Source organism: Peromyscus eremicus, chromosome 2, assembly GCF_949786415.1.
Source record: "Peromyscus eremicus chromosome 2, PerEre_H2_v1, whole genome shotgun sequence".
Taxonomy (NCBI): Eukaryota; Metazoa; Chordata; class Mammalia; order Rodentia; family Cricetidae; genus Peromyscus; species Peromyscus eremicus.
In genome coordinates this window covers 123,417,171-123,439,473 of record NC_081417.1, presented here as the reverse complement: position 1 = coordinate 123,439,473, position 22,303 = coordinate 123,417,171, and the positions used below count along the sequence as shown (strand labels likewise).

The window sequence follows — 22,303 nt, the reverse complement described above, 5'->3', positions numbered from 1 at the left end:
TCACACACCTGTATTCCCAGGCTGGTGAACCTGAGGCAGGAGGAAGAGGTTCAAGGCCACCCTGAGTTAAACAGCATGTTTGAGGCCAACCTGAGGCTACATCATGATTCCAGGAGCCAGCTAGAAAGGGGAGACCTGTCCCTGTCTGGGTTGTTCTTTTTCTCCTCTTGTCCTTGTGCCCTTAGATGTCAGGGGCCTCTGACATTTTGCAGAAGATAATCCTTTTTTATTTTTTAAAGTGTGTTTCTGACTCAGCCTTTGCTCCTTCAGCATGGATAGTCTGAGCTCTCCAGAGATTAGCACTGTCCTGTCACCACAGCAACTGCCCAGGCCCTGTGGGCATCCGTGCTAACAGGCTCAGGGCTTTGCAAATCAAAGCTTGGTTTGCAGTGAGAGGGAGCCCCACAGGGAGCCTGATAGAAAACAAGCAGGTTGTACTTTGAGACGTTTTCTTTAATAGGATTAGCGGTGCAGGTGGGCCTCACCGGCCAGCCCCTGACGTGGGGGGGGGGCGGGGGGGGGAGTATGTTGGTAAATGAAGGAAATTTTATTTTATTTTAAGGGCAGAAAAGATTCTTTCCAAGTCTCTATAGTGAACCTCCTGCATAAAAGGGAGTTTTCTTTTGTCAAAGGAATCTTCCCCTACACGGTAACCTGCACCATCAGTATCTATAATTGGGGCCATCTTCAGGGAACCACCGGGGCTGGCAAAGACCTCAACTTGCTTGGGGTTGGGAGTGGACAGTGAATAACGGAGAAGCAGGGTACATGTGAGCATGACATTGGGAGACGGGCGGGCCTGGCCTAGCATGAGCAGTTTTGCTGCAGCAGTGGTGGTGTGTCTGAGAGACGGGTGGTCTTGGAAGCGCCCAGCACGGAGGGGTCTGTGTCCAGCGAGTCAGACATCTTATCACAAATGGCATCCACCAGACGCTCGAAGGCCTGCCTCACGCTAATGTTCTCCTTGGCACTGGCTTCGAAGAATTCAAACCCTAGGAAGAAGAGAGAGATAAATGCAAATTTTCCCAGCCCTTCTGCCGGAGCTATTTTGTGCCCCCAACATAGTTCTCTGGATCAATATAGCCAGAGCTCAGACATGAAGCGGGGAGACCTAATTTCATGCACAGAGGATTCTGCCTCAAAGAGACAGTACAGGGCAAGGGTTGCCTGCACACATTTTAAAACCAGACAGATCTTGGCTCTACCAGCTACTGTCTAATCCTGGGCAAACCATTCGTTCTGCTTACAAATTAACTTCTTAGTTTGTAAATAGGAACGATTTTATCTACCTTGCAGAATTACTTCAAGGTGAACTGAGCTAAAATGCATGTGAGGTATATAGCCCTATGCCCAGAGGAGAAGTGGGGGAGGGGGGCGGGCATCAGGTGTTAGCTGAAAGAGTGAACGCATATGTATGGACTCAGAGCAATTCACACATTCCAAAGTGTTTAGCAAACCCATTGTCTCACTTTCAGTTCATGCGGTCCCTGGGGGAAGGAAGGAGTGCCAGTCATAGGCTCTTCCGATCACCAGTGCCGACACTGTGGCTTAGGGACTAAGCTGGTGTGTCCACGGTAAGTAAGAGCACTAGTGTGGAAGCCCAGGTTTTAGGTTTCCTGTTGTTTTTGTCCTGTTAGAACCTGGGGCCTTGGACATACCAGGCAAGTGCTCTAACACCATCTCCACCACACACCTCTCTGATTCTCTGGGACCCTTTCTTCTTCACCTCCCTCTCGCTGCATCCTGACAAGCTCTGGGCTGGGCTCTGGAGGACAGGTACCTCGAGAGTCACAGTGAGTAAGTGAAGTGGTGTTTGTTCTTCCTCTTCTGTAGCCTCATACTTGATCTATTGAGCATCTCCTAGATGCTGCCGTACACTAAGCTAGAGACTTACAAATAGCATCCTGTTTAACCCACGCAACAGCCTGGTGGGTAAAAGGTCAGCATTCCCAATCAATATGTGAGAGGGTGCGTGCTCCAGGAGATTGCAGAGCTCGCACACGTCACATGGCTGGCAGTGGGAGGTGAGTTTGGTCTTGGGTTTGCCTGGCTCCAAAGTCTATACACAGCCCTGCCCCTTTTTCTTTGCGCTCCACCATCCAATTCCATTCCCTACTGCAGTTGTGGGTTGTTCTTTTTTGTTTGTTTGGGGTTTTTTGTTCTTATTTCTTTGTTGTTTTTGAGACTAAGTCTCAGTATATAGCCCAAGCTGGCCTGGAACTCACTATGTAGCTCAGGCTGGCCCGGAACTTATGCTCCTCTTCCTCAGTCTCCCACGGACTGGGATCACAGGCCCGGGCCACTCCACCAAGCTTTCATTTTCTTTCTTTACAAATCTGTTTGCTTTTATCTGACTGCTATGGAGTCTGAATCTGGGCAAGCCACCACACTTGTCGGAATCACTTAGCCTCTCTGATTCTCAGACTTGGGGTTTGTCAAGTGGGAATAACACCAGTCTTCCTACGGAGAGCTGTTGGGAGGATTGAGTGAGACAGAGGGTAAATTGCCGTACAAAAGCTGTCTGTTACAATGACAGCTTCTTTCTGATGCTCTTTCACCTCGTTCCCGCTTTTCTCATCTCCCACAAAGAAGAGGGTCCCTTTCCACCTCCCTCCTCCTCCTCCCCCTCCTCCTCCTCCTCACTCTGCCCTCTACAAAAAAGCTTAAAGCCCAGGTACAAACAAGACTCCTTTCCCTGGCCTCACAGCTTGAAGGCTCTGGCTCCTGCTGCCAGCCCACCTCCAGCTGAAAACCTCTCCTGTGGCCTACTTCCTGACCCGAGAAAGGCGAGCTAAAGAAGCGCTTGCTAATTACAACGTGATGAAGAAAGAGACAGCTGCTGCTCATTATCCCCGGGCCTCAGGAACCCAGCAGCCTCAGCCTCTTCAGCGTACAGCTCTTCCTTCATGAATATCACAAACATGGATTCCTTGCTCCTTTGGCTGGCTGGCCTAGGTAAGTGGCGTTCACCATCAGTGTGGAAAAAAACAAAGACACAGGTCAAAGCCAGGCCACAAATCCTTTCTGAGGAACGAGCGCCGACTGGGGGTGTGCCACATTATACAGGTGGGCAGTGGGAAGAGGCCTGGAAGCCAGCCTAAATTTCAGCATATTTCTGTCAGCACGGGCAAGTGGCCTAATTGCTTCCAGCCTTCACTTCTTCATTTGTGGAAGAGGGTGACCACCACCTGCCTCCCAGGGAGGTGTGGGAATACACAAGACATGGGGCATGATTAGCATGTCCTCAGCATCCTTAGGCTTCCCGCCGGAATACATAACAATTCACCTGTCCATATGTTCCCCACCCATTTTGTCTCAGCCCTTCCACGGTTTCTGAATATTTTTTTTGGGAAAAAAAACCCACCTCTTTTTCATCAGCATTCAGGGTTAATCAGCACAGCAGGTTTTTATTGAGCACTGACATTTTGCCAAGTCTTTTGCTAAGTACCAAGGACCTGGGGAGATCAAATCTAGGTTTGAACACTCACGAGGAAGGGTTTCGACCATGCCAATCTGCATAGTTCTTAATAGTTCATGAATGGAGTACTAAAACCACCTTCTGAGGTGGGTAGGGCCAGGAAGACCTTACCACTTCTGCTTTACAGGTGGGGAAACAAGACTTAGAGAAAAGGGAGAAGCCGGGATCCATCTCATGCTTCCCGGATTCACCTCCCTTGGAACAGTTCTGAGTCAAAATTTTGACCTCTGAAAGCAGAGGTCAAAGAGAGAGGCAGGAGAGGGAAGCAATTGCAAGGAAAATAAGGGGCAGCTTCCTAAGTTAGTGGGAATGCAAGCCCTTCATGTTGGAATTGAACAAAATTCATCGGACTTCTCATTCTGCAGGACTCAGACAGGGCTTTCCACGCCCCTCTGCCATAACACCTGTTGCCACACATGATAGAAACCATCTAACCGGGAGATCTCTGAGAAGGGACTGGACCATTCACTGGCGCTCCAGCCCGAGTGGAGGAGTAGGTGCTTGGTGAATGTTGGTTGAAGGAAAGAGGTAGGAAAGATGTGGGCAGTGTTGGCACGCGCCTTTAATCCCAGCACTTGTGAGGGAGAGACAGGTGGATCTCTGTGAGTTCAAGGCCAGCCTGGTCTACAGAGTGAGATCCAGGACAGCCAGGACTATACAAAGAAACCTTGTCTCAAAAACAAACAAACAAACAAAACCCAACCAAACAAACAACAAAACCGCCAAAGAGGTAGGAAGGAGCGTTGAGAATGTGACAGAAGAGATGTAAGCAGCAGAGTCACAACAGCTTGGCTCAGCAAGCATGCAATGGCACAAGCAGACCCTGTGCAGTGTAGGAACACCAAGGTGAATCACACACAGGCCCTACACTTGACAAGCTCCTAGTCTAATGTAGGAGATAGACCGATTGATATCACAGTCCTAAGTGTTGGGACAGTGGGAAGCCAAAGGACACTGAGAACACAGAAGAGGTACCTATCCAAGCCTGAGGGCCAAGTTGGACTCCTTGGAGACAGTGATGCAGATGCAGACATCAGTGGGGACAAAGACACAGGACTGAGTATACACATGCACGTCTGACACAGAAGTCTGGAAAAACACATGTGAACAGGGAAAGCGGGGTGAAGACATCTTTTCTGTTACTAAAAAGATCGGGACAGTTTGTTATCAGATCATGGTGGGACATGGAGAAGAAGAGACCAAACATGGAGACCTGAGATGTCATGCCAGAGAATATCTTTACCATCATTTCAAAAGTACCCAAAGTTTGAGGATCCTAATTCAAGTTATCACCTCCTGGGTCTAGTCAGCTCAGAACAGCCTCCAGTGTACCTTCAATTACTGTTGGGCTCCTGAAGGCCTTTATTAGTAGGCCCAGGTGGTAACCTTTTCCTCTGGTTCATTAATAAAGTGTTTCAGGAGCTGGGAGTCTAGTGTGGCAAGGAGGATGACAGCCAATTAAGCAGACCAGTCACCCCTGGCCCTTTCCTCCCGCTAATTGGCTCCAGGACAATGGAATTTCTGCTGCCTTTAATGGCATCCAATTCTCAGCTGATTCTGAAATGCTCCCCATTTCCAAAATGATAGGTTTGTCTGGCTTGCTAAAGCCAGCTGTTAGAGACCCACGGACTGAGCCCACACCTGCTTCTGAACTTGACCTCAGAGTCTACTTCTTAGCAGAATCCTGCTCCTGAATATTCCTCCACTACCATTATGTTAAAATCCCTCTCCACCCTGCTCATACCTCTGCGTCTCCATCATTTATTAACCTTCAGCTCGTACCCTCTTGCTTCCTCTCACTGTTTTCCTTCCTGCTCTAGGCTTACTCTCTTTCTTGGTTATTTCAGCTGTCATAGGAACAATTTACCCAACACTATGGCTTATTAATGTAGCCCAGTGTGGTGGTATTGTGTTCCCCAAAATATTGTGTACCCTAATAAACTTATCTGGGGTCAGAGAACAGAAAAGCCACTAGATACTTAGGATAGGCAGTGGTAGCCTTTAATCCTAGCATGCCAGAGGCAGAAATCCATGTGTTCAAGGATACAGCCAAGCATGGTGACTCACGCCTTTAATCCCAGGGAGTGGTGGTAGAAAGCAGAAAGGTATATAAGGCATGAGGATCAGAAACTAGAAGCATTTGGTTGGTTAAGCATTTAGGCTTTCGAGTAGCAGTTTGGCTGAGATCCATTTGGATGAGGACTCAGAAGCTGAGTCTGAGGAAACAGGATCAGCTGAGAAGTTGGCCAGGTGAGGTTAGCTGTGGCTTGTTCTGTCTCTCTGATCTTCCAGCATTCACCCCAATAACTGGCCGCAGGTTTGTTTTTATTAATAAGACTCTTTAAGATTCATGCTACAGCCCAGGCTAGCCTCAAACTTACAGTCCTCTTGGCTCAAATTCCTAAGTATTGGGACTGCAATCATTAGACACCAAAGTTGGGTTATATTTTGACTTTGTGTGTGTGTGTGTGGGGGGGGGTATTGAAATGTGAACTTAAGGCCTTACACTAGACAAGCACTGTCCTGATGAGCTACATCCCCTGGCCTGTTCATTTGTTATGCTACGCTCTTGTATGAAACTTGAACTATTTTGTCTTAGATTTGTGTCACTGGGACTAAAAGAGGTCTGAGTAACTTCATATCAGCCTTGTTGACTTAAAACTCAAGACCTGTATTCTTTGACTTTTCATCACTGTAATAAAATGCCTGACTCAAACTACTTGTGAAGAAAATAATTTATGTGCTTCACGATCCAGGAGATTCAAAGGTTGAAGAACATAGCACGGGCTCTGGGTGATGGCCGCCCTTCAGCTGCATGTATTTCACAGGCAGTAACAGTGCTGAGGGCATGTGTGGAAGTAGGAAGACCGCGTCTTGGGCCACGAAGTAGAGAGCTGGGAAGGGACAGGTCTGCAGCTTTCATATCAACCCTTTCAATCCAGGTATAGTGGTTAGTTAATACCTGTAATTCCCACTTGAGAGGTGGAGGCTGGAGGATCAGGAGTTCAGGGCCAGCCTTGGCTAGATAGCAAGTTTGTGGCCAGCCTGGGCTATCTAAAAAAAAAAAAAGTCCCCATAAGAGAACTCAAAGGGTAACACTGTCTAAGAGCACAACCCAATGGCCCAAGTTCTTCCCACTTGGCTACCTCTTAAGAGTTCTGCCGTTTCCCAGCACTACCAGCTGAGGACAAAGCTTTCAGTCACAGTCAACATTCAAACCACATCGGAACCACAACAACCCTGCACGGCCTGGATCCTTTCCGCTCCTTTAGCTTCGTGTTCTTGACTCACACCGAGCTGCAGAACATCAGTGCTCTCTCATCTGAGCCTCTGTTCCTGCTGTTGCTCTCTCGCTCCCACTCCTAATCATCTTCATTATTCTTCTGTAGGATTTCTGATCCCAGACAGCCTTTTCTCTGGCTTCCCCATCCTATTTCACCCCTCGGAATATACGATGTACCTCTCCCCTGCAATCCCAGGGCACTCAACAGAATTGTTTCGGGTTCATGCCAATCAAGAAAATGGAAATGGAGCTGGAGAGATGGCTCAGAGGTTAAGAGCACTGACTGCTCTTCCAGAGGTCCTGAGTTCAATTCCCAGCAGCCACATGGTGGCTCACAACTGTCTGTAATGAGATCTGGTGCCCTCTTCTGTGTACATAATAAATAAATAAATCTTTAAAAAAAAAAAGAAAGAAAATGGAAATGATTCTTCACATTTAAATCAGAAGCAGTTGGCTGGCTATATGGGTGGTGAAGGAATTGAGGAGAAAGGCAGAACGGAGGAAACCTGGAGCAAATGAAAATAGTTAAGAAATTACTAGAGGCAAAGGAAGCTGGAGCCACGGAAGCCGGAATCAGGAGGAGCAGACCCTGCTGATGTAGCTTGCCAAGGGAAAGGATGGGATACCCAGACTTCTCCCTTCTCTCCCTCTTCAGTCCTCTGGCCCATAGGTAGGCTCAACCAGAAGCCACACTCAGAGGAAACACATCCCGAAAAAGTCAGTCTCCCTCCCCAAAGGGGACATGGGAAATGAGGAAAGTTAAACTTGCTAAGATGCTGACATTTCTTTTCATGGTTTTGTTTCTCAGACCATAAGCATCTTAAGAGCAGGGAGCCTATTCGTTTCTGTGCCAGGACCCATCGAGTGCTCGGGAGAGATGGCAGAGAATTCATGGTCCTCTCTACAAGGGATTTTCCACCTCCACCCATTGCCAACTGGCTTGCAGTGCCTCTAATTCTTCCAACTGTGGGCTTGATCATGTGACTTGTTTTAGCCAATGGAAATGGGTAGAAGTGATGCGATCCAAGTCCCAAGAGAAGCTTTAAGAACCTTGTTTAGTCAACGTGGACTGGGTCCCAGAAGAGATAAGGAGCCCAGTCACAACCAACCAACAGCTAACATGTAAAATCAATTGGTAATAGACCTTTCTCATGAACGCGGACTCCAGTCATATGTTGCCACAACATAACTAAAGAAATCTCACTAATGTTCTAACCCATGGTGCAAACGTGAAGAGAAATCATGGCAGGCTTTGGGGAAATGTGGTAGAGCGTGATGAGAGCATTAAGAGTTTGAGTCCAGGTCTGACATCAGGGTCTTTGCTAACGGCCACATTGAACTAGCATTGCTCCAGGGCAGTCTTCAGGAGTCAGCAGCATGGCTGAAGACATCAAGACTAAAATCAAGGATTACAGAGCCACCCCCTTTGACAGCCCTTCCCAAACCAGAACCAGATCAGGAACTGCTGGCAGCAGAACTACCTGGACTTCCACCACTTCGAGAAGGCAATGACCACAAAGGGGCATGGGGTGGGGGAAGGATGCCTCCGTGTGTGTGTGTGTGTGTGTGTGTGTGTGTGTGTGTGTGTGTGTGTAGTGCCCATGTGTGTACAAAGCCCTCTGACCAGTATCATGGGTCTCAGCCTGGGATGACTGCCGAAGAGCACAAGGCACATTTCTTGGGAAAATCTGACCTGGCTCTGCCCACCTCTTCCTCTGTCCTCTGTTCTCCCCAGATAGTAAAGGGGGACCTGGGCATATGATGGTCCCTCTGAGACCTTGAATCATGATACAATTACTAATAAGAATTTATTGGAAAAAGTTAAAAAAGAAACAACAACAACAAAAAAAAGTTTAAGTCCAAAGGCTTCCAGAAACTTGGAGAGGACAGAGGCACAAAGATTTTCAAACGTTAGTTGCTGGCCATGTCAGTAGTCTTGACTGAGTGAGCTAAGAAAAGGTAAGAGGGGGGTTGGGGATTTAGCTCAGTGGTAGAGCCCTTGACTAGCAAGCACAAGGCCCTGGGTTTGGTCCTCAGCTCTGGGGAAAAAAAAAAAAAAAAGAAGAGATAAGAGAAAGGGAGTCCCATAAAATAGAGGGCAGCCCTACTACACTGGCCAGCAGGCCACTGAATTACATATGGAGAAGTCTACTAGACCCAGGATGGCACTGCACTCTATATTTCTCAGGTTGACAGATTCCCCTAAGCCTCCTTCCATAACCAGGTTCTGTGTGGGGAATCAGACAGACCAGAGGAGCTCCAGATTCATAGTTCTCCAACTCCTACAAAAAAAGACACTGCTTTCCCTTGGGTATATACATTCTTACCAAAGCTTGGCATTTACCCCTTAAATTAGATGAGTGCTCTAAGAGAGAGGATGTAGCTAGAGGGCCCAGCTTTCCTGGGAGCCATCTTTTCTGTATATTATGAATATCTGGCTAGTCCTGGCCAGGTTTTTCATCAGGAATCTCAACCACTCTACACTGCGTCCCATGGAATGGTTCATTCTTCAGGGATAGTCATGCACCTAACCTGCTTAACAAGGATCGAGACTTCTTTATCTAGATGTGTCTTCCTCCAAAACAGACTATTTGGACAACCAACAGATGACAGTCTGTCCTGTTCTGAGCCATTTCGACATGTCTCTTTGGGGATAGCTCTAGAGAGGGTTTAAGATTCCACAAAATCCACCAGGCTTAGTTTTGGGATAACTTAGAAAAATTCCATGTGATTTAATAAGCTCACAGCGCCTCAACCCTAGACAAAGAACTACAGATAACTAAAGAAAGCTAAGAGCAAGAGAAAATAATCTTCCCCAGAGAAGAGCACACTAAAAAATTATTCTAAAATTTCTACTTTTAAAATAAAACTAGTTTGAAGATTTTTATTACTTGTTATAACAATATTATTAATCATAATTAATCACAAACAATAGCTCTATTGGGATATAATTCACATACTGTACAATTCACCCAATTAAATAATTTTTATTTATTTGTATAATTATTTGTTTAGTATCTTTGTCCTTATTAGTTCCCTGACAGTAGAAATTACATATTAATTATATCCTTAGTACCAGGGCAGAACATGGCTCAGAGTATATGCACAATACATATTATTGTTTTAAAAATACTTATGTAGAGAGAGAGAGAGAGAGAGAGAGAGAATGTGTGTGTGTGTGTGTGTGTGTGTGTGTGTGTGTGTGTGTGTGTTGGAGGCTTGAACTTAGGTTGTCAGGATTGATGGCAGGAGCCTTTACCTGTTGTACCATCTTGCTGGTTCTCAATACATATTTTCAATGAATAAATGGAATATGTGAATATTTACCCTAAGCTAGATCCTTGAGATGAAACAAACCATATACATTTCCTGTTCTCAAAGGCCAGGAAGAGATATACATATGTAAATAGACATGCTCAGGTAGACAGTCGAGGCAAACTCAGGAGGTTTTGTAGCATAGAGATGGGTTACCTGGTCTGTCTAAATCTGACAATTCACGAAGGCTACATTCAATGCCTCCTCATTCTCACTCCTATCTGTGTTCTGCATTCTGCCAGTCTCCTAAGGGGTTGCAGGTCAGAAGCATAGCGGGATAACCTGAAGCTGCCCAAGTGTGGGCTTCACCGCATGCTTATTGTTCTGCGAACAAAGTGGAGACACTTTCTGCACTGGAGACCCTCTCTGATAGATGAGGGACCCCAGGTGAGCCAATCCTCCAACCAAGCAGCACTTAGGGTGTACTCTTCTCTAGTCCTGACTATCTTGGTTAGTAGGGATGGAGAAGTTGAAGCAGCGGACACACACACACACACACACACACACTTCACATTGCGTTTCATAGAGCTTACCCACCTATAAACCCCACCACTGTGCTCTGTCAGAGTCTAACCTTTAACCCTCTATTCCTCAACAACAAAGCCTCTTAGAAGGACACATTTGTCGGAAAACTGCCTAGAATCCCATCTGATCTCTATAGCAGCAGTTCTCAACCTGGGGGCTCAAATGATCCTTTTACAACATATCAGATATTTACAGTTCATAACAGTAGCAAAATTACAGTTTTTATGAGAGCAACAAAGTAAGTTTATGGTTGGGGGCATGAGGAACTGTACCAAAGGCCTCAAAATTAGGAAGGTTGAGAACCACTGCTCTAGAGGAAGACTATAAACTTTCTGCAGACATGGAAGAAACTATTCCTCACTCTAAGGCAATCTTACATTGAACCCCAATATATACAATCAAAACTGATCTTTCAAGCAAAGGCAGGTATGGGTTCTGCTATGGGGGCACTGAGACATGCCTGGGCATCTGGGCCTCTGTGGAACGCTGAGGTCAAAATGCTTCCACCTTGGGAAGAGTCCAAGCAGCACTGAGCTGCATGGCTTTCCCTCTTCATATGCTGACTTTTGTTGTGAATTGTGTGTTGGTGAGAGGCATCCGTATACATGAAGAAAAAATGGCAAGAAAAGGCCTATTATGCTCAGCATCGAAGTTTCTGGAAGAATGTGTGCTATTATTCGGCCACATTCTGCACAGTCTGCTTCACAGTTGCCAATGAAGAGAAGAGCTTCCCTGGAATAATAGGCTTGTTTTTTATAGTATGGACATGCTGAACCACATAACAGATTGTTTCACTCTTTGTAGTGGTTGCCAGGAAGTCCAAAGACAACATTTTGGCCTACCTCTTGCTGGTACCGGTGCCCAAGAACTTGTGACATCCATACTTATCTGACTCTAGCTTTCTCTTATCTTGCTCCTGCTTTTGCTAAAACTTTCTCATTTATTTTTTTTATTCCCACTCTACAGTTACTTTTAAATAAGCTATCTCAAATCCTTTGTGGATGGATCTGGTTTAAAACCAGTGTTCACAGCTGGACAGAAGTGGTGCACACCTTTAATCCCAGCACTCAGGAGGCAGAGGCAGGCGGATCTCTGAGTTTGAGGCCAGCCTGGTCTACAGAGTGAGATCCAGGGCAGCCAGGGCTACACAGAGAAATACTGTCACAAAAAACAAACAAACAAACAAAAAACCCAAAATGAAAAACCTGAAAAAAAAGTGTTCACATATTTAAATTTTATTCATATATTCACTATAGGAAAAAATATAAATGATGAACTCCCTAAAATCATGAGCCCAAAGTCTGTATGTATATGACTCAAATATGTAACAATAAACATAGGGCACACAGGTACATCATTTATAATCACAATCTACCTTAATGTCACAAAAAAGAGCCCTCTCTTGTTCCCTATTTATGCCACTTCTGTACATGCACACACACATGCACAGGCACACACATACTCTCATGCACATACGCATGCACAGACATTTATCCACATAAACACACACATGCACACATATGTGTCATGTACATACCGAGCTGCTCTGCAAGGAGCCGGCCCTTCTCGGTGGGGACCACCCTTTCTTCTTCCATGTCACATTTGTTTCCCACCAGAATAACCTGCGCATTGTCCCAGGAGTAGGTCTTAATCTGAGTAGCCCTAGGAAGAGACAGAGGAATAGGTTACCCATGCTGTCGTCCCCCACCTTTCCACCTCGAGTGCCAAGCGTGACATGGCTAAAACCATCCTAAAAGCAGAGCGTCTTTGATGACCTACACGTCACTCCTAGACAACTGGGCCTATTAACATTCTTGTGCACAGGTCCTAAACTTTACTGTTTATGACCCCTGTTCACCCAAGAAATTTTTAAGTGATCTCAGAGGTACAGGTATTTAAAATAGACAAATCAAACATTTATTGATAATAAATCACAAAGAAATTTCTTGTAAAACGGTTCTTTGGTATGTATATATGTATAATTTTACCATATATTATACATTAAGACTAAAGTAAATTGCATACTGAGATGGATTTGTTTTATTTTTTTTTTAAAGTTTATTTACTTATTATGTATACAGTGTTCTGCCTGCATGTCAGAAGAGGGCACCAGATCTCATTATAGATGGTTGTAAGCCACCATGTGGTTGCTGGGAATTGAACTCAGGACCGCTAGAAGATCAGCCAGTGCTCTTAACCTCTGAGCCATCTCTCCAGCCCTGTTTGCTTATTTTTACATAAAGAATTACGTCTTGGCTGAATTGATACTGAGAGACAGCATTTTTAACATTTAAAAAAAATTTGAGCAGGGTATGGTAGGGCACACCTTTAATCTCAGCACTTGGGAGGCAGAGGCTGCTGGGTCTCTGTGAGTTCAAGACCAGCCTGGTTAATATAGCAAGTTTAAGGACAGCCAGGGCTGCATTGAGAGACTGTGGTGATTTGAAAGAAAATGGCCCCCATAGGGAGTGGTGCTATTAGGAGGTGTGGCTTTGTTGGGGTAGTGTGGCCTTGTTGGAGGAAGTGTGTCACTGTGGGGGTGGGCTTTGAGGTCTTCTTTGCTCAAGCTACGCTCAGTGTGGCACAAGGCTCCTTCTGCTGCCTGCAGATGGAGATGTAGAACTCTCAGTTCCTTCTCCAGCACCGTGTCTGCCTGCATGCCGCCATTTTCCCACCATGACTAAACCTCTAAAACTATAAGCTAGCCTCAATGAAATGTTTTCCTTTATGGGTTTCCATGGTTATGGTGTCTCTTTATAGCAATAGAAACCCCAACTAAACAGAGACCTTGTCTCAAAAAAACCAACCCCCCCAAAATAAATAAATATTTAAATAAATAATTAAATAAATAAATAAAATTTGAAGCAGGGGCTAGAGAGATAAGTTAGTAGTTAAGAGCACTGGTTTTCTTGGAGAGGACCCCAGATTGGTTCTCAGGGCCCATAGGGTGGCTTACAACTGTCCATAACTCTAGTTCCAGGGGGAATCTGATGTCTTCTTCTGACCTCCACAGGTTCTGTATGCCTGTGGTACATAAACATACATACAGGCAAAACACTCAAGCACCTAAAATAAAGCACATAAATCTTTTTTTCTTTAAGAACTATTTTAAAAATGAGATAGTGTTTCTCTATATAGACCTAGCTGGCCTGGCACAAATGCTCTATGTAGACTAGCCTAGCCTCAGACTTGGGGCACTCCCCCTGTCTCTGACTTCCAAGTGCCGGGATTGAAGGATTTTGCTACCACCTCATGTACAGAGCACGGTGTGTGTTCATGTTCAGATCGAGGCCATACTGAAATTGTGTGCTGCGCTGTCAGAAACGTCTTCGACTCATGATATATTTGGCTTTAAATTAAATTTTGGACATTGTGTGTTCAGCCACCTTTTGCTGTTTAGTTTTTTTTCCCCAAGATCCCTATGTTCAGTTATGTGAACCCATATGGGGTTGCAACTCACTATTGAGGAAGCTTTGCCCTTGGAGGAGTTGTGGGAGGGTCATTAGACTCTGACCTGAGATTATAGCCACTCCCTCCTCCTGCCCTCAGCACACACATACACACACACACACACACACAAACACACAGGAACATACATACACACACTCACCTACCAGTTGCATGTAATCCTGCCTTAGATGTACATGTCCTTGGGAGGTGCTGAGTAGTTCCATTCATATAAGATGGCTATAAGACTTGAGTTTTTTGAGACTGTGACTTTGAGATAGAGTCTCACTATAGTCCAGGCTAGATTGGAACTCGGTTTGTAGCACACACACACAGGCTGGCCTCAAACTCAGTGATCCTCCTGTTCCCGCCTTCCCAGTGCTACGATTTCAGATATGAGCTGCTACTCCCAGCTCAACGATGAGATGTTTGTTTGCTGAGGCAGAGTCTCACTGTGTAGCCTGGTCTGGCCCCCAACTCATGGAGATCCTGCTGCCTTAATCTCTCAAGTGCTGGCATTTGAGGTGTGAGCTACCACTGTCCAACTCTATCATGAGACTTTTAAAAAATACTTTTCAAATGTTTGTACTTTGCATTTTTTAAAGTGGAGAGATACAACTTCTATAATTAGAAAAATTTTAGAAGAATAAAATAGAATCCTATAATAAAGGCATTTTGGGGTGGGGGGGATAGGCCTAATTTTCAATGTAATTCTCCCATTAGGTGAAATGATCCCCTTTGGTCCCCTGCACCTCCACCATGGCATCTCTTCTTTTTGGCTAAATTCTTTCGGGGGGGGGGGTGAAGATAGGGGGGGCAGCGTCAGGCCTCATCATCTTTGGGATGCCAGCTTTCAGAACATAGAGCAGAGGAGTAGCAGTGAATGTCTGCTGAATGACTGGCCTATGAATGGCTAATCCTGAGGCACAGCTTGACTCTGGCTCTACCCGACATTGACACTCAGCTCCAACTTGGACATAGTCCTGATTTTGTTCCTCAAATCAGTCCTACCACTGACTTCATCTGGCGAAAGGCCGTTCGTTCCTCAAGAGACAACTTCACTCAGCCAGCATTTGCTGTGGGTCCACAAAGAGCCAGGCCCCACTCTGGGCACTAGGGCTTGGGTGGCTGAGACCAAGTTCTTTGGAAGGTAAACTCAAAGGTCAGTGTCTGGGAGAGATGGACGCTCGGTCTTCAGACTCAAGGCAGGTACCTGAAGCCAGCCCCGGATCGCTGTCTCCTGCTTCCCTTTCATCTTCCCCGCTCCTCTCACCCCAGCCTCTCTCAGCTCCCAGATTAGCAACCAGCTCAGGTTATTCTTAGAAAACCATCGCCAGGTTTAGGTGTTAAAGTCACCGTGTTCCTGAGGCAGAATGAGCAGAGACTGATGGCGAGGAGAGGGGTCATGGGCGACAGGGAAGGAGCAGTGTGGTGATAAAGAAAGGGCTGGTCACTCCACGGGCGGTGTGGTGAGACATGGAGAAGGTGGACAGAGGGGCAGGGGAGAAGAGAGACTGTCATAACTGGAGAGACTGAAGAGGAGAAGGGAACGGTGGGAGGAAAGGAGAGAGGGGGAAGCAGAGGAAGACATTCAAGTAGCTTTAGTGATACCCTGTCTCAAAAACCACTAAAACAATCAAAAGAGGTGAGACCAAGTAATTAGGTCACGAAGGGACGGGTATAATTCTTGACGGACCCTGATTAGTTCTTATGAGTACTATAAAAGAACCAGCCTGCCCCCACCAGCTTCCTGAATTCCCCTATGCTCTTTCCTCTTACTTATGCTCCCAAGATGATGCCACTTGTCATGACCATGATGTGATTCAGCCAGGAGACCCATGTTGTTAGACTTGGGACTTGCAAATCTGTGAGCTAAGCAACTATCTTTGCTTTATAAAGTCCCCCCCCCCCGCCCCCGTATTTTGCTATAGTAACAGAAAACAGACTAATAGAGCAGTTATGTGCAAAAAGAGACAAAGTTAGTGCCGGTCAGCACTGTTGCTGGCTACATGGTTCACTCAGCTTCTCTGTTTCCATGGAACAGTAACGACACAGACACCCCACCTTCTCCCCCGTCCTCCACTGATTCATGGGTCTCACTTTTCCCTGCGAGGGATGCCCCGAGAAGAAAGGTATTGGTGGCTCAGAGGTTGTATCTCTAGAGGGCTGTGATGATTTCCAATGGAACCCTTTGGAACCTGGTTGGATATACTCTTGGGCCCAAGCCCAGCCCAGTGATAGAGAGATGCTATATGGGCTCATTCACCACTGTAGCCAGAGAGGTCATCCTGAAACAAAACTTGGAACTAGTTCATTTCCAACTCCAATATCATCATCTTTAGGGTAAAACTCAAAGTTTTTACCCCAAAACACAAAACCTCCCATGACCTACATTTTTCTTAACCTCTCACCTACTTCCTCATCTTTACATATCTGTATTCTTTTTTTTTGGAAATTCTTATCCATGTGTCCCTCAGACTAATTACTGTTTATTTCTCAGAACTTAGCATACAGGTCCTCAACCCCAAGATTTCTTCCCTGACTCCAGCGGCTGGATCAGAGAGAGTCCTCTTCTGGGTTCCTGTCACCCATGTGCCTCTCTTTGACATTACCGTATTGAAGTTGGTTAGTTTTCATCAACTTGACACAAACTAGGGTCATCAGGGAAGAGGGAACCTCAGTTGAGGAACTGCCCCCATCAGACTGGCTGTGAGCAAGTCTATGGGGGCATTTTCTTGATTAATGACTGATCGATGTGGGAGGGCCCAGCCTACCGTGGGCAGTGTTGTAACTGGGCAGGTGGTCCTGTGTTGTATAAGAAAGCAGGCTGAGCAAGCCACAGGGTGGGAGTAAGCCAGTGAGCAGTGTTCCTCCATGGTCTCTGCTTCAGTTCCTACCGCCAGGTTCCTGTCTCAAGTTTCTGCCCTGACTTCCCTCAGTGATATATTGTGACCTGGGATTTGTAAAAGGAAATAAACCCTCTCCTCCCCGAGTTATTTTTAGTCAGTGTTTCATTACAGCAACAAAGAGCAAAATAGGAAAACATCTGTCACCTGACAGTTCCATGGTCCGTTCCTGGTTTGATTTTTTTTTTTTTCCCTCTTGTGTGAGAACATCTTAAAATCAGGAGCCATGACTGATTTACCTGGGTCTCCTTAACACATAGCACAGGCTTAGCACAGGCTAGGTTTTCATGAACAATTTGATGAAGGAATTAGTGAATGAATTTGGTTTGTACCAGTCCTGGACAGCATTGAAGGACTCCTCATTGGTGATGTCATACATCAGAATGAAGCCCATGGCCCCACGGTAATAGGCTGTGGTGATGGTCCGGTATCGCTCTTGCCCAGCTGTGTCCTGGGTGAGAAAAGAAAAGAATCAGCCTCCTAGGAAGTCTGAAAAGTCCCCAGGACAATTAACTAACAATCTAAGGCATATTTAAGGAGCATTCTTTCTGTTTATTGCTTTGTGGTCTTAACTAGAAGAACACCAAGAAAATAATTATCAGCCCAAAGGAAAAATGGGCAAGAGGCATGAATAATTCACAGAAGAAATGTAAGTGGATAACCATTATGTATTTTAAAACCCTATATCCTCACTTTAATTAGCATGTGGCGACTGTACATAATAATAGGCTTCAATATGACCTTTTCATATTTACATGTACTTTTGTTATATGCACCCCCATTGTCCTTTCCTGCCCCCAGCTCCTGCTGCCTTCCTTTCTCCTCCCACTAGCCTCTCTTCTTTCTTATTTATTTTTGATGAACAGTGAGTTCCATCAGGGTTACTTATAGGGTCCTGGCAGAGGAATTGTTTTCAGAAGTATGGGCTCTTTATCACTGGCTATACCTCTAAAGAAAATGTTTCTCCCTGCCCCAGCAGCCATCAAGCCCCTATGGATACTCAAGGAAGAGTGAGGCCTCATGGCCCCCACCATACACACACGTAGATACCATTATCTGCCCATAGGGGATGCTCAAGGGCCCTTTTCTCTCTTTTGACAGGATGTTGACAGACCCAATCTTGCATAAGTCTTATACTGTTCATCTCAGCTGATGTGGATCAGAAATACAGCAGGGCTGGTGAGGTGGCTCAGTGAGTAGGGATGCCCATCACTGAAGCTGGTGACCCGAGTTCAATTACCTGCACCCGCAGGTAGAAGGAAAGAATTGACGCATGAAAGTTGTTCCCTGACCTCCACACATGGGCAATGCATGAGTGAGAGAGAACACACTCACACGTTAATTAAAAACAAAAGTGCATCAACAATGTCATATTCCAAAGATAGCATTCTGCCTCAGTCTCCTCCTTCTTCATTATAAAAGTCCCATTCAACAATTCCTTATTCTCAGCACATTGGCCAGTTAAGAGTCTTTTCAGTTACCACTACTCATTGCAAAAAGAAACTTTTCTGACCAAAGCTGATGGTAGCCCTGATCTCTGGGGATGGACATACATATTTAGGCAGCAATATGATGTCTATCTATATATCTTGTCCATTTAGCAAAGACAGCCGTGGCATCCCTGCTAGGGCTGCTGTGGGATGTCCTGTATGCTGTGAATATATGTTGCTATGATTGATTGATAAACAAAACACTGATTGGCCAGTAGCCAGACAGAAAGTATAGGATAGGCAGGACAAACAGAGAGGCTGGGAGGTGGAAGCTGGAGTGGGAGGGGGGATGACACGCCAGCCTGCCGTCCAGGGAGCAACATGTAAAAGCAACAGGTAAAGCCACAGAACACAGAACACGTGGCGACATATGGATTGACAGAAATGGGCTGAGTTAAGTGTAAGAGCTAGTCGATGGTAGGCCTGAGCAAATGGCCGAGCATTTTAATTAATATAAGCTTCTGAGTGATTATTTTATAAGCGATTGTGGGGTCTGTGGGGCTGGACAGGACTGGAGAAAACTCCAGCTACATAGGGCCTATGACCTCACTGGCTGCAGGCTTTTGACTGGGCTTGCAGTACCGAATGTGGACTCCCTCTTGAGAAGATGAGCCTCAGATCTGATCAGAGAGCCATCGGTTACCCCATTACCGACTTGTCACCAGTGACAACTTCTCTCCTAGCTGGTTGGTAGTGCAGCGCACAGGCTCACACCTGCGTAAGAGTTTTGATGGAAAATCTTGCCTAGCAGCCTGATACTATGAGAGCTGTCAGGGAAGCTCGATTCTTAAGTCTTGGAACCAAAGCATGAGGTGAACAAGAGGGTCTAGTTCTGTTGAGTAAACAATGGCTCTGGCGAATCCCTGTATGGTTTTGGGGGACCTCAGAGGTCTTCCTGACCAACTGCTCATAGGGAGGGAATCCTCAGTTCCTGTTACAGGATTTTCCCCCAATAAACTTGTAGTTTCTGGGAACAGCTTTATTCACCATGTAGCAAACTTACATTTAAATTCTTTTTAATTTTTTTAAATTTAATTTCTATAGACTTATCTATTTAAAATTTTATTTTATGTATACGGGTGTTTTGCCTGCATGTAGGTCTATGCATCATGTGCATGCCTGGCACCTATGGAGGTCAGAAAAGGGTGCCTGAGGCCAGAAGAGGAAGCTGGAGCCTCTGGGACTGAAGTTACAAACAGTTGTGAGCTGCCATGTGGGTGCTGGAAATCAAACCGAGGTCCTCTGAAGAGCAGCCAGTGATCTTAACTGCTTAGCCATCTTTCCAGCTCCTTGATTTAATTTTTTTAGAACAATTCAGCAAAATAAAATTCCAGTTTATTATTGGACATTGTTTCACACAGACATCAAACAGGCCCAAAATAATAAATAAATAGATAGATAGATAGCAACTTCATAGACAAAAAGAGTAAGAAAAAAAAAAAAGAACCCTTTATCTTTGGCCTTTTATCTTTAACCAACTCATACAAACTACTTATAGCACAGTTAGGTGCATACACAAAACGCATATACAGTTACTGGAATGCTCCGAATAAGATTGTTTTGTTGGTGTTGTTTTTGTTTTTTAACAAGGTTTTTGTCTCTCCTTTGAGGTTATAATGAACACACTCACACCACAAGTAAAGACAGAATTAGGACAGAGAACACTCTGAAGTCTGGTTTGGCTACCCGTTATCACTAAAATTGGCTGACCGCTAGCAATATGTACAAAAATATGAAGTGTAAATGAAAAAGACAAACAAATTTTTCTTTTAAAGTATCTTAAGGAAAAAAAGCAGAGCTTTGGAAGTCTGGGGGTTCTTTTTTCCTCCCCTGTTGCAAATCCATGCGGTTTTGGTGGGGTGGTGGAGAGAGCACATGTCATCTGTGGGTGGCACTGCCCGCTGTGGGTGGGCGGGGCCTGCTGCTCTACTCCAAGGTGACCACATTTAAATTCTGAGACGGGAAGTGGAGGGTGAATGAATAGTCACATGGCCGTAAGTTTAGCTTTTCCTTTTTGCTGTCCAGTCGTCCTCCTCAGTCTTCTGCTTCTTAGTGTCAACATCATCATCCTCATCATCTTCAGCTCCCCGCTTGCTGGTAGGAGCCTCAGCTTCCTCCTCTTCATCTTCACCATCACCTTCTTCTTCCTCCTCTTCCTCCCCTCCTGCTTCCTCTTCTTCATCCGCCTCATGGTCAGCCTCCTGCTCCCCATTTCCCTCATTAGCCTTCCCACTGGCAGCTGCTTCTCTTTCATTCTCTGCCTCCTTCACAGCTTCTTCTGCTTCAGTCCTTGGTGGTGATGCAGGAGCTGGTGTCCCTGGCCACGTCTGACAGGTTGGGCATGCCGGGGATTCTGATTCGATGCTGGGGATCCTGATCTGATGCAGCACGTGAGAAAGAGTTTGAGGACTCTGGCAAGAAAGCTTCCCAGCAAGGCGGAGGAGGAGGCCGGTGGTAAAGGTGGCTTCACGTGAGCGTGGAGCAGGCTTGATTTAATTGTTTATAGCTCACCCATTATCAGTTTTCCTTCTGGCTTTCCCATCCATCCTCAGTTTAGGTTGATCCTCACCTCCTCTCCTTCCCCATCTCTCTGTGCCCTGTCTGCATTTAACACCACCCTCTGCCCTGTATCCCCCACTCCCTTTATTTACTTCACATGTGTTTTCCCTCACCCCAAGAACCTCTTTCTCCCCTTCTCCTGAGCCTCTTTCTAGCACATACCCACTGCAATGCACATACCTAACAATTAGCAGGTAGGGTCCACATATGAGAGAATACAAGCGTTATTCATCTTCCTGGCCTTGGGTTACTTCTCTTAATATAATGTTTTCCAGTTTTATTCATTTTCTACAGATTTCATAATTTCATTTTTCTTTACAGTTGAACAAAATTTCTTTCTTCTTATTTTCCATAAGAATTTCCAGGTCAGGTGAGATGCCTTAGCAGGTGCCTGCTGCCAAGCCTGACAGAGTTCAATCCCAAGAACCCACATGATACAAGGAAAGAACCAAAAACTTCTCCTCTGGCCGGTACACTTCCACTGAGGCACGCATGTGTGCACACAGTGAGTGCACTATAGCAATAAATAACAATAACATTTAGATTTCAAAAAAATTGCAGAGAGGGTAAGTGACTTCCCCAAAGCCATAACAGTGGCGGCAAAAGTCAGCCTTGAGCCCAGGACCGCTACGCCCAGTGCACGTACCACAACACCTCAATCAACGAAAGATGGCGTTATCTACACGCATTTACTGAGTGCCGTCTGGACCGATGACACAAACCAACAATGAGGGCCATGGGAGTTCTCAAGTGCCGCTATTGCACCAAGTAGCCAGAGGTCTAAAGCCTTGTGGAATACTTGTTGGCACTCTAGTTTGACAGACGACAAAACCAGTTTGAGAGATTGTCTAACAAGAGTGAGACCTGGGATCCAAGTCAAGACCCTAATACAATACATTCCCATAACCACGGACCATACTTTGTGTGATATAAAAACGGAGTGTGTTGGAAGGCTCTGCTGCTTAAGGTTGCAGTCCACCACATCCAGACAGTTCTCTGAGCTCGGTGTAATACGGAGGACTCTCTTCACAGCCAGACTCCTTCCTTACCCTATTTGGATAGTGTCTCTAGGCCTGGATGCCTGACTTATCTTAAGTGTGACCTTTGACACAGTTTCCTACAAATGCTCCCCCCACACCCACACCCCCCCCCCTGTTGTCCTATGATAATTAGGTATTGTACTTCTGCTGAATGGTAGGACCATGCTGCCAAATGCAAATTAGGTGATACCCCAACCACTGTCTCCATCCTATATATTCCCCTCACTCTCAAATAAAGCTGAGCTGTAACACTGAAGCAG

General features: G+C 45.6%; 2 protein-coding genes across 2 annotated transcripts in view; one reads left to right on the top strand and one right to left on the bottom strand.

Annotated features, from left to right (window-relative positions):
• Positions 1-550: 550 nt before the first annotated feature.
• Positions 551-22,303, bottom strand: part of Rab3b (RAB3B, member RAS oncogene family) — a 57,523-nt gene continuing 35,770 nt past the window's right edge. The window contains exons 2-4 of the mRNA XM_059256032.1: positions 17,287-17,405; positions 12,139-12,263; positions 551-992 (exon numbers count right to left, since the gene is read on the bottom strand). Of these exons, the coding sequence (XP_059112015.1) occupies positions 805-992; positions 12,139-12,263; positions 17,287-17,405 (432 nt within the window). The 3' untranslated portion in view covers positions 551-804. The remainder of the gene's footprint in view (positions 993-12,138; positions 12,264-17,286; positions 17,406-22,303) is intronic.
• Positions 8,139-8,453, top strand: LOC131905085 (cytochrome c oxidase subunit 6B1-like). The gene is given in 3 exon segments (XM_059256033.1): positions 8,139-8,193; positions 8,196-8,323; positions 8,358-8,453. Coding segments are annotated over 3 exon segments (279 nt in total).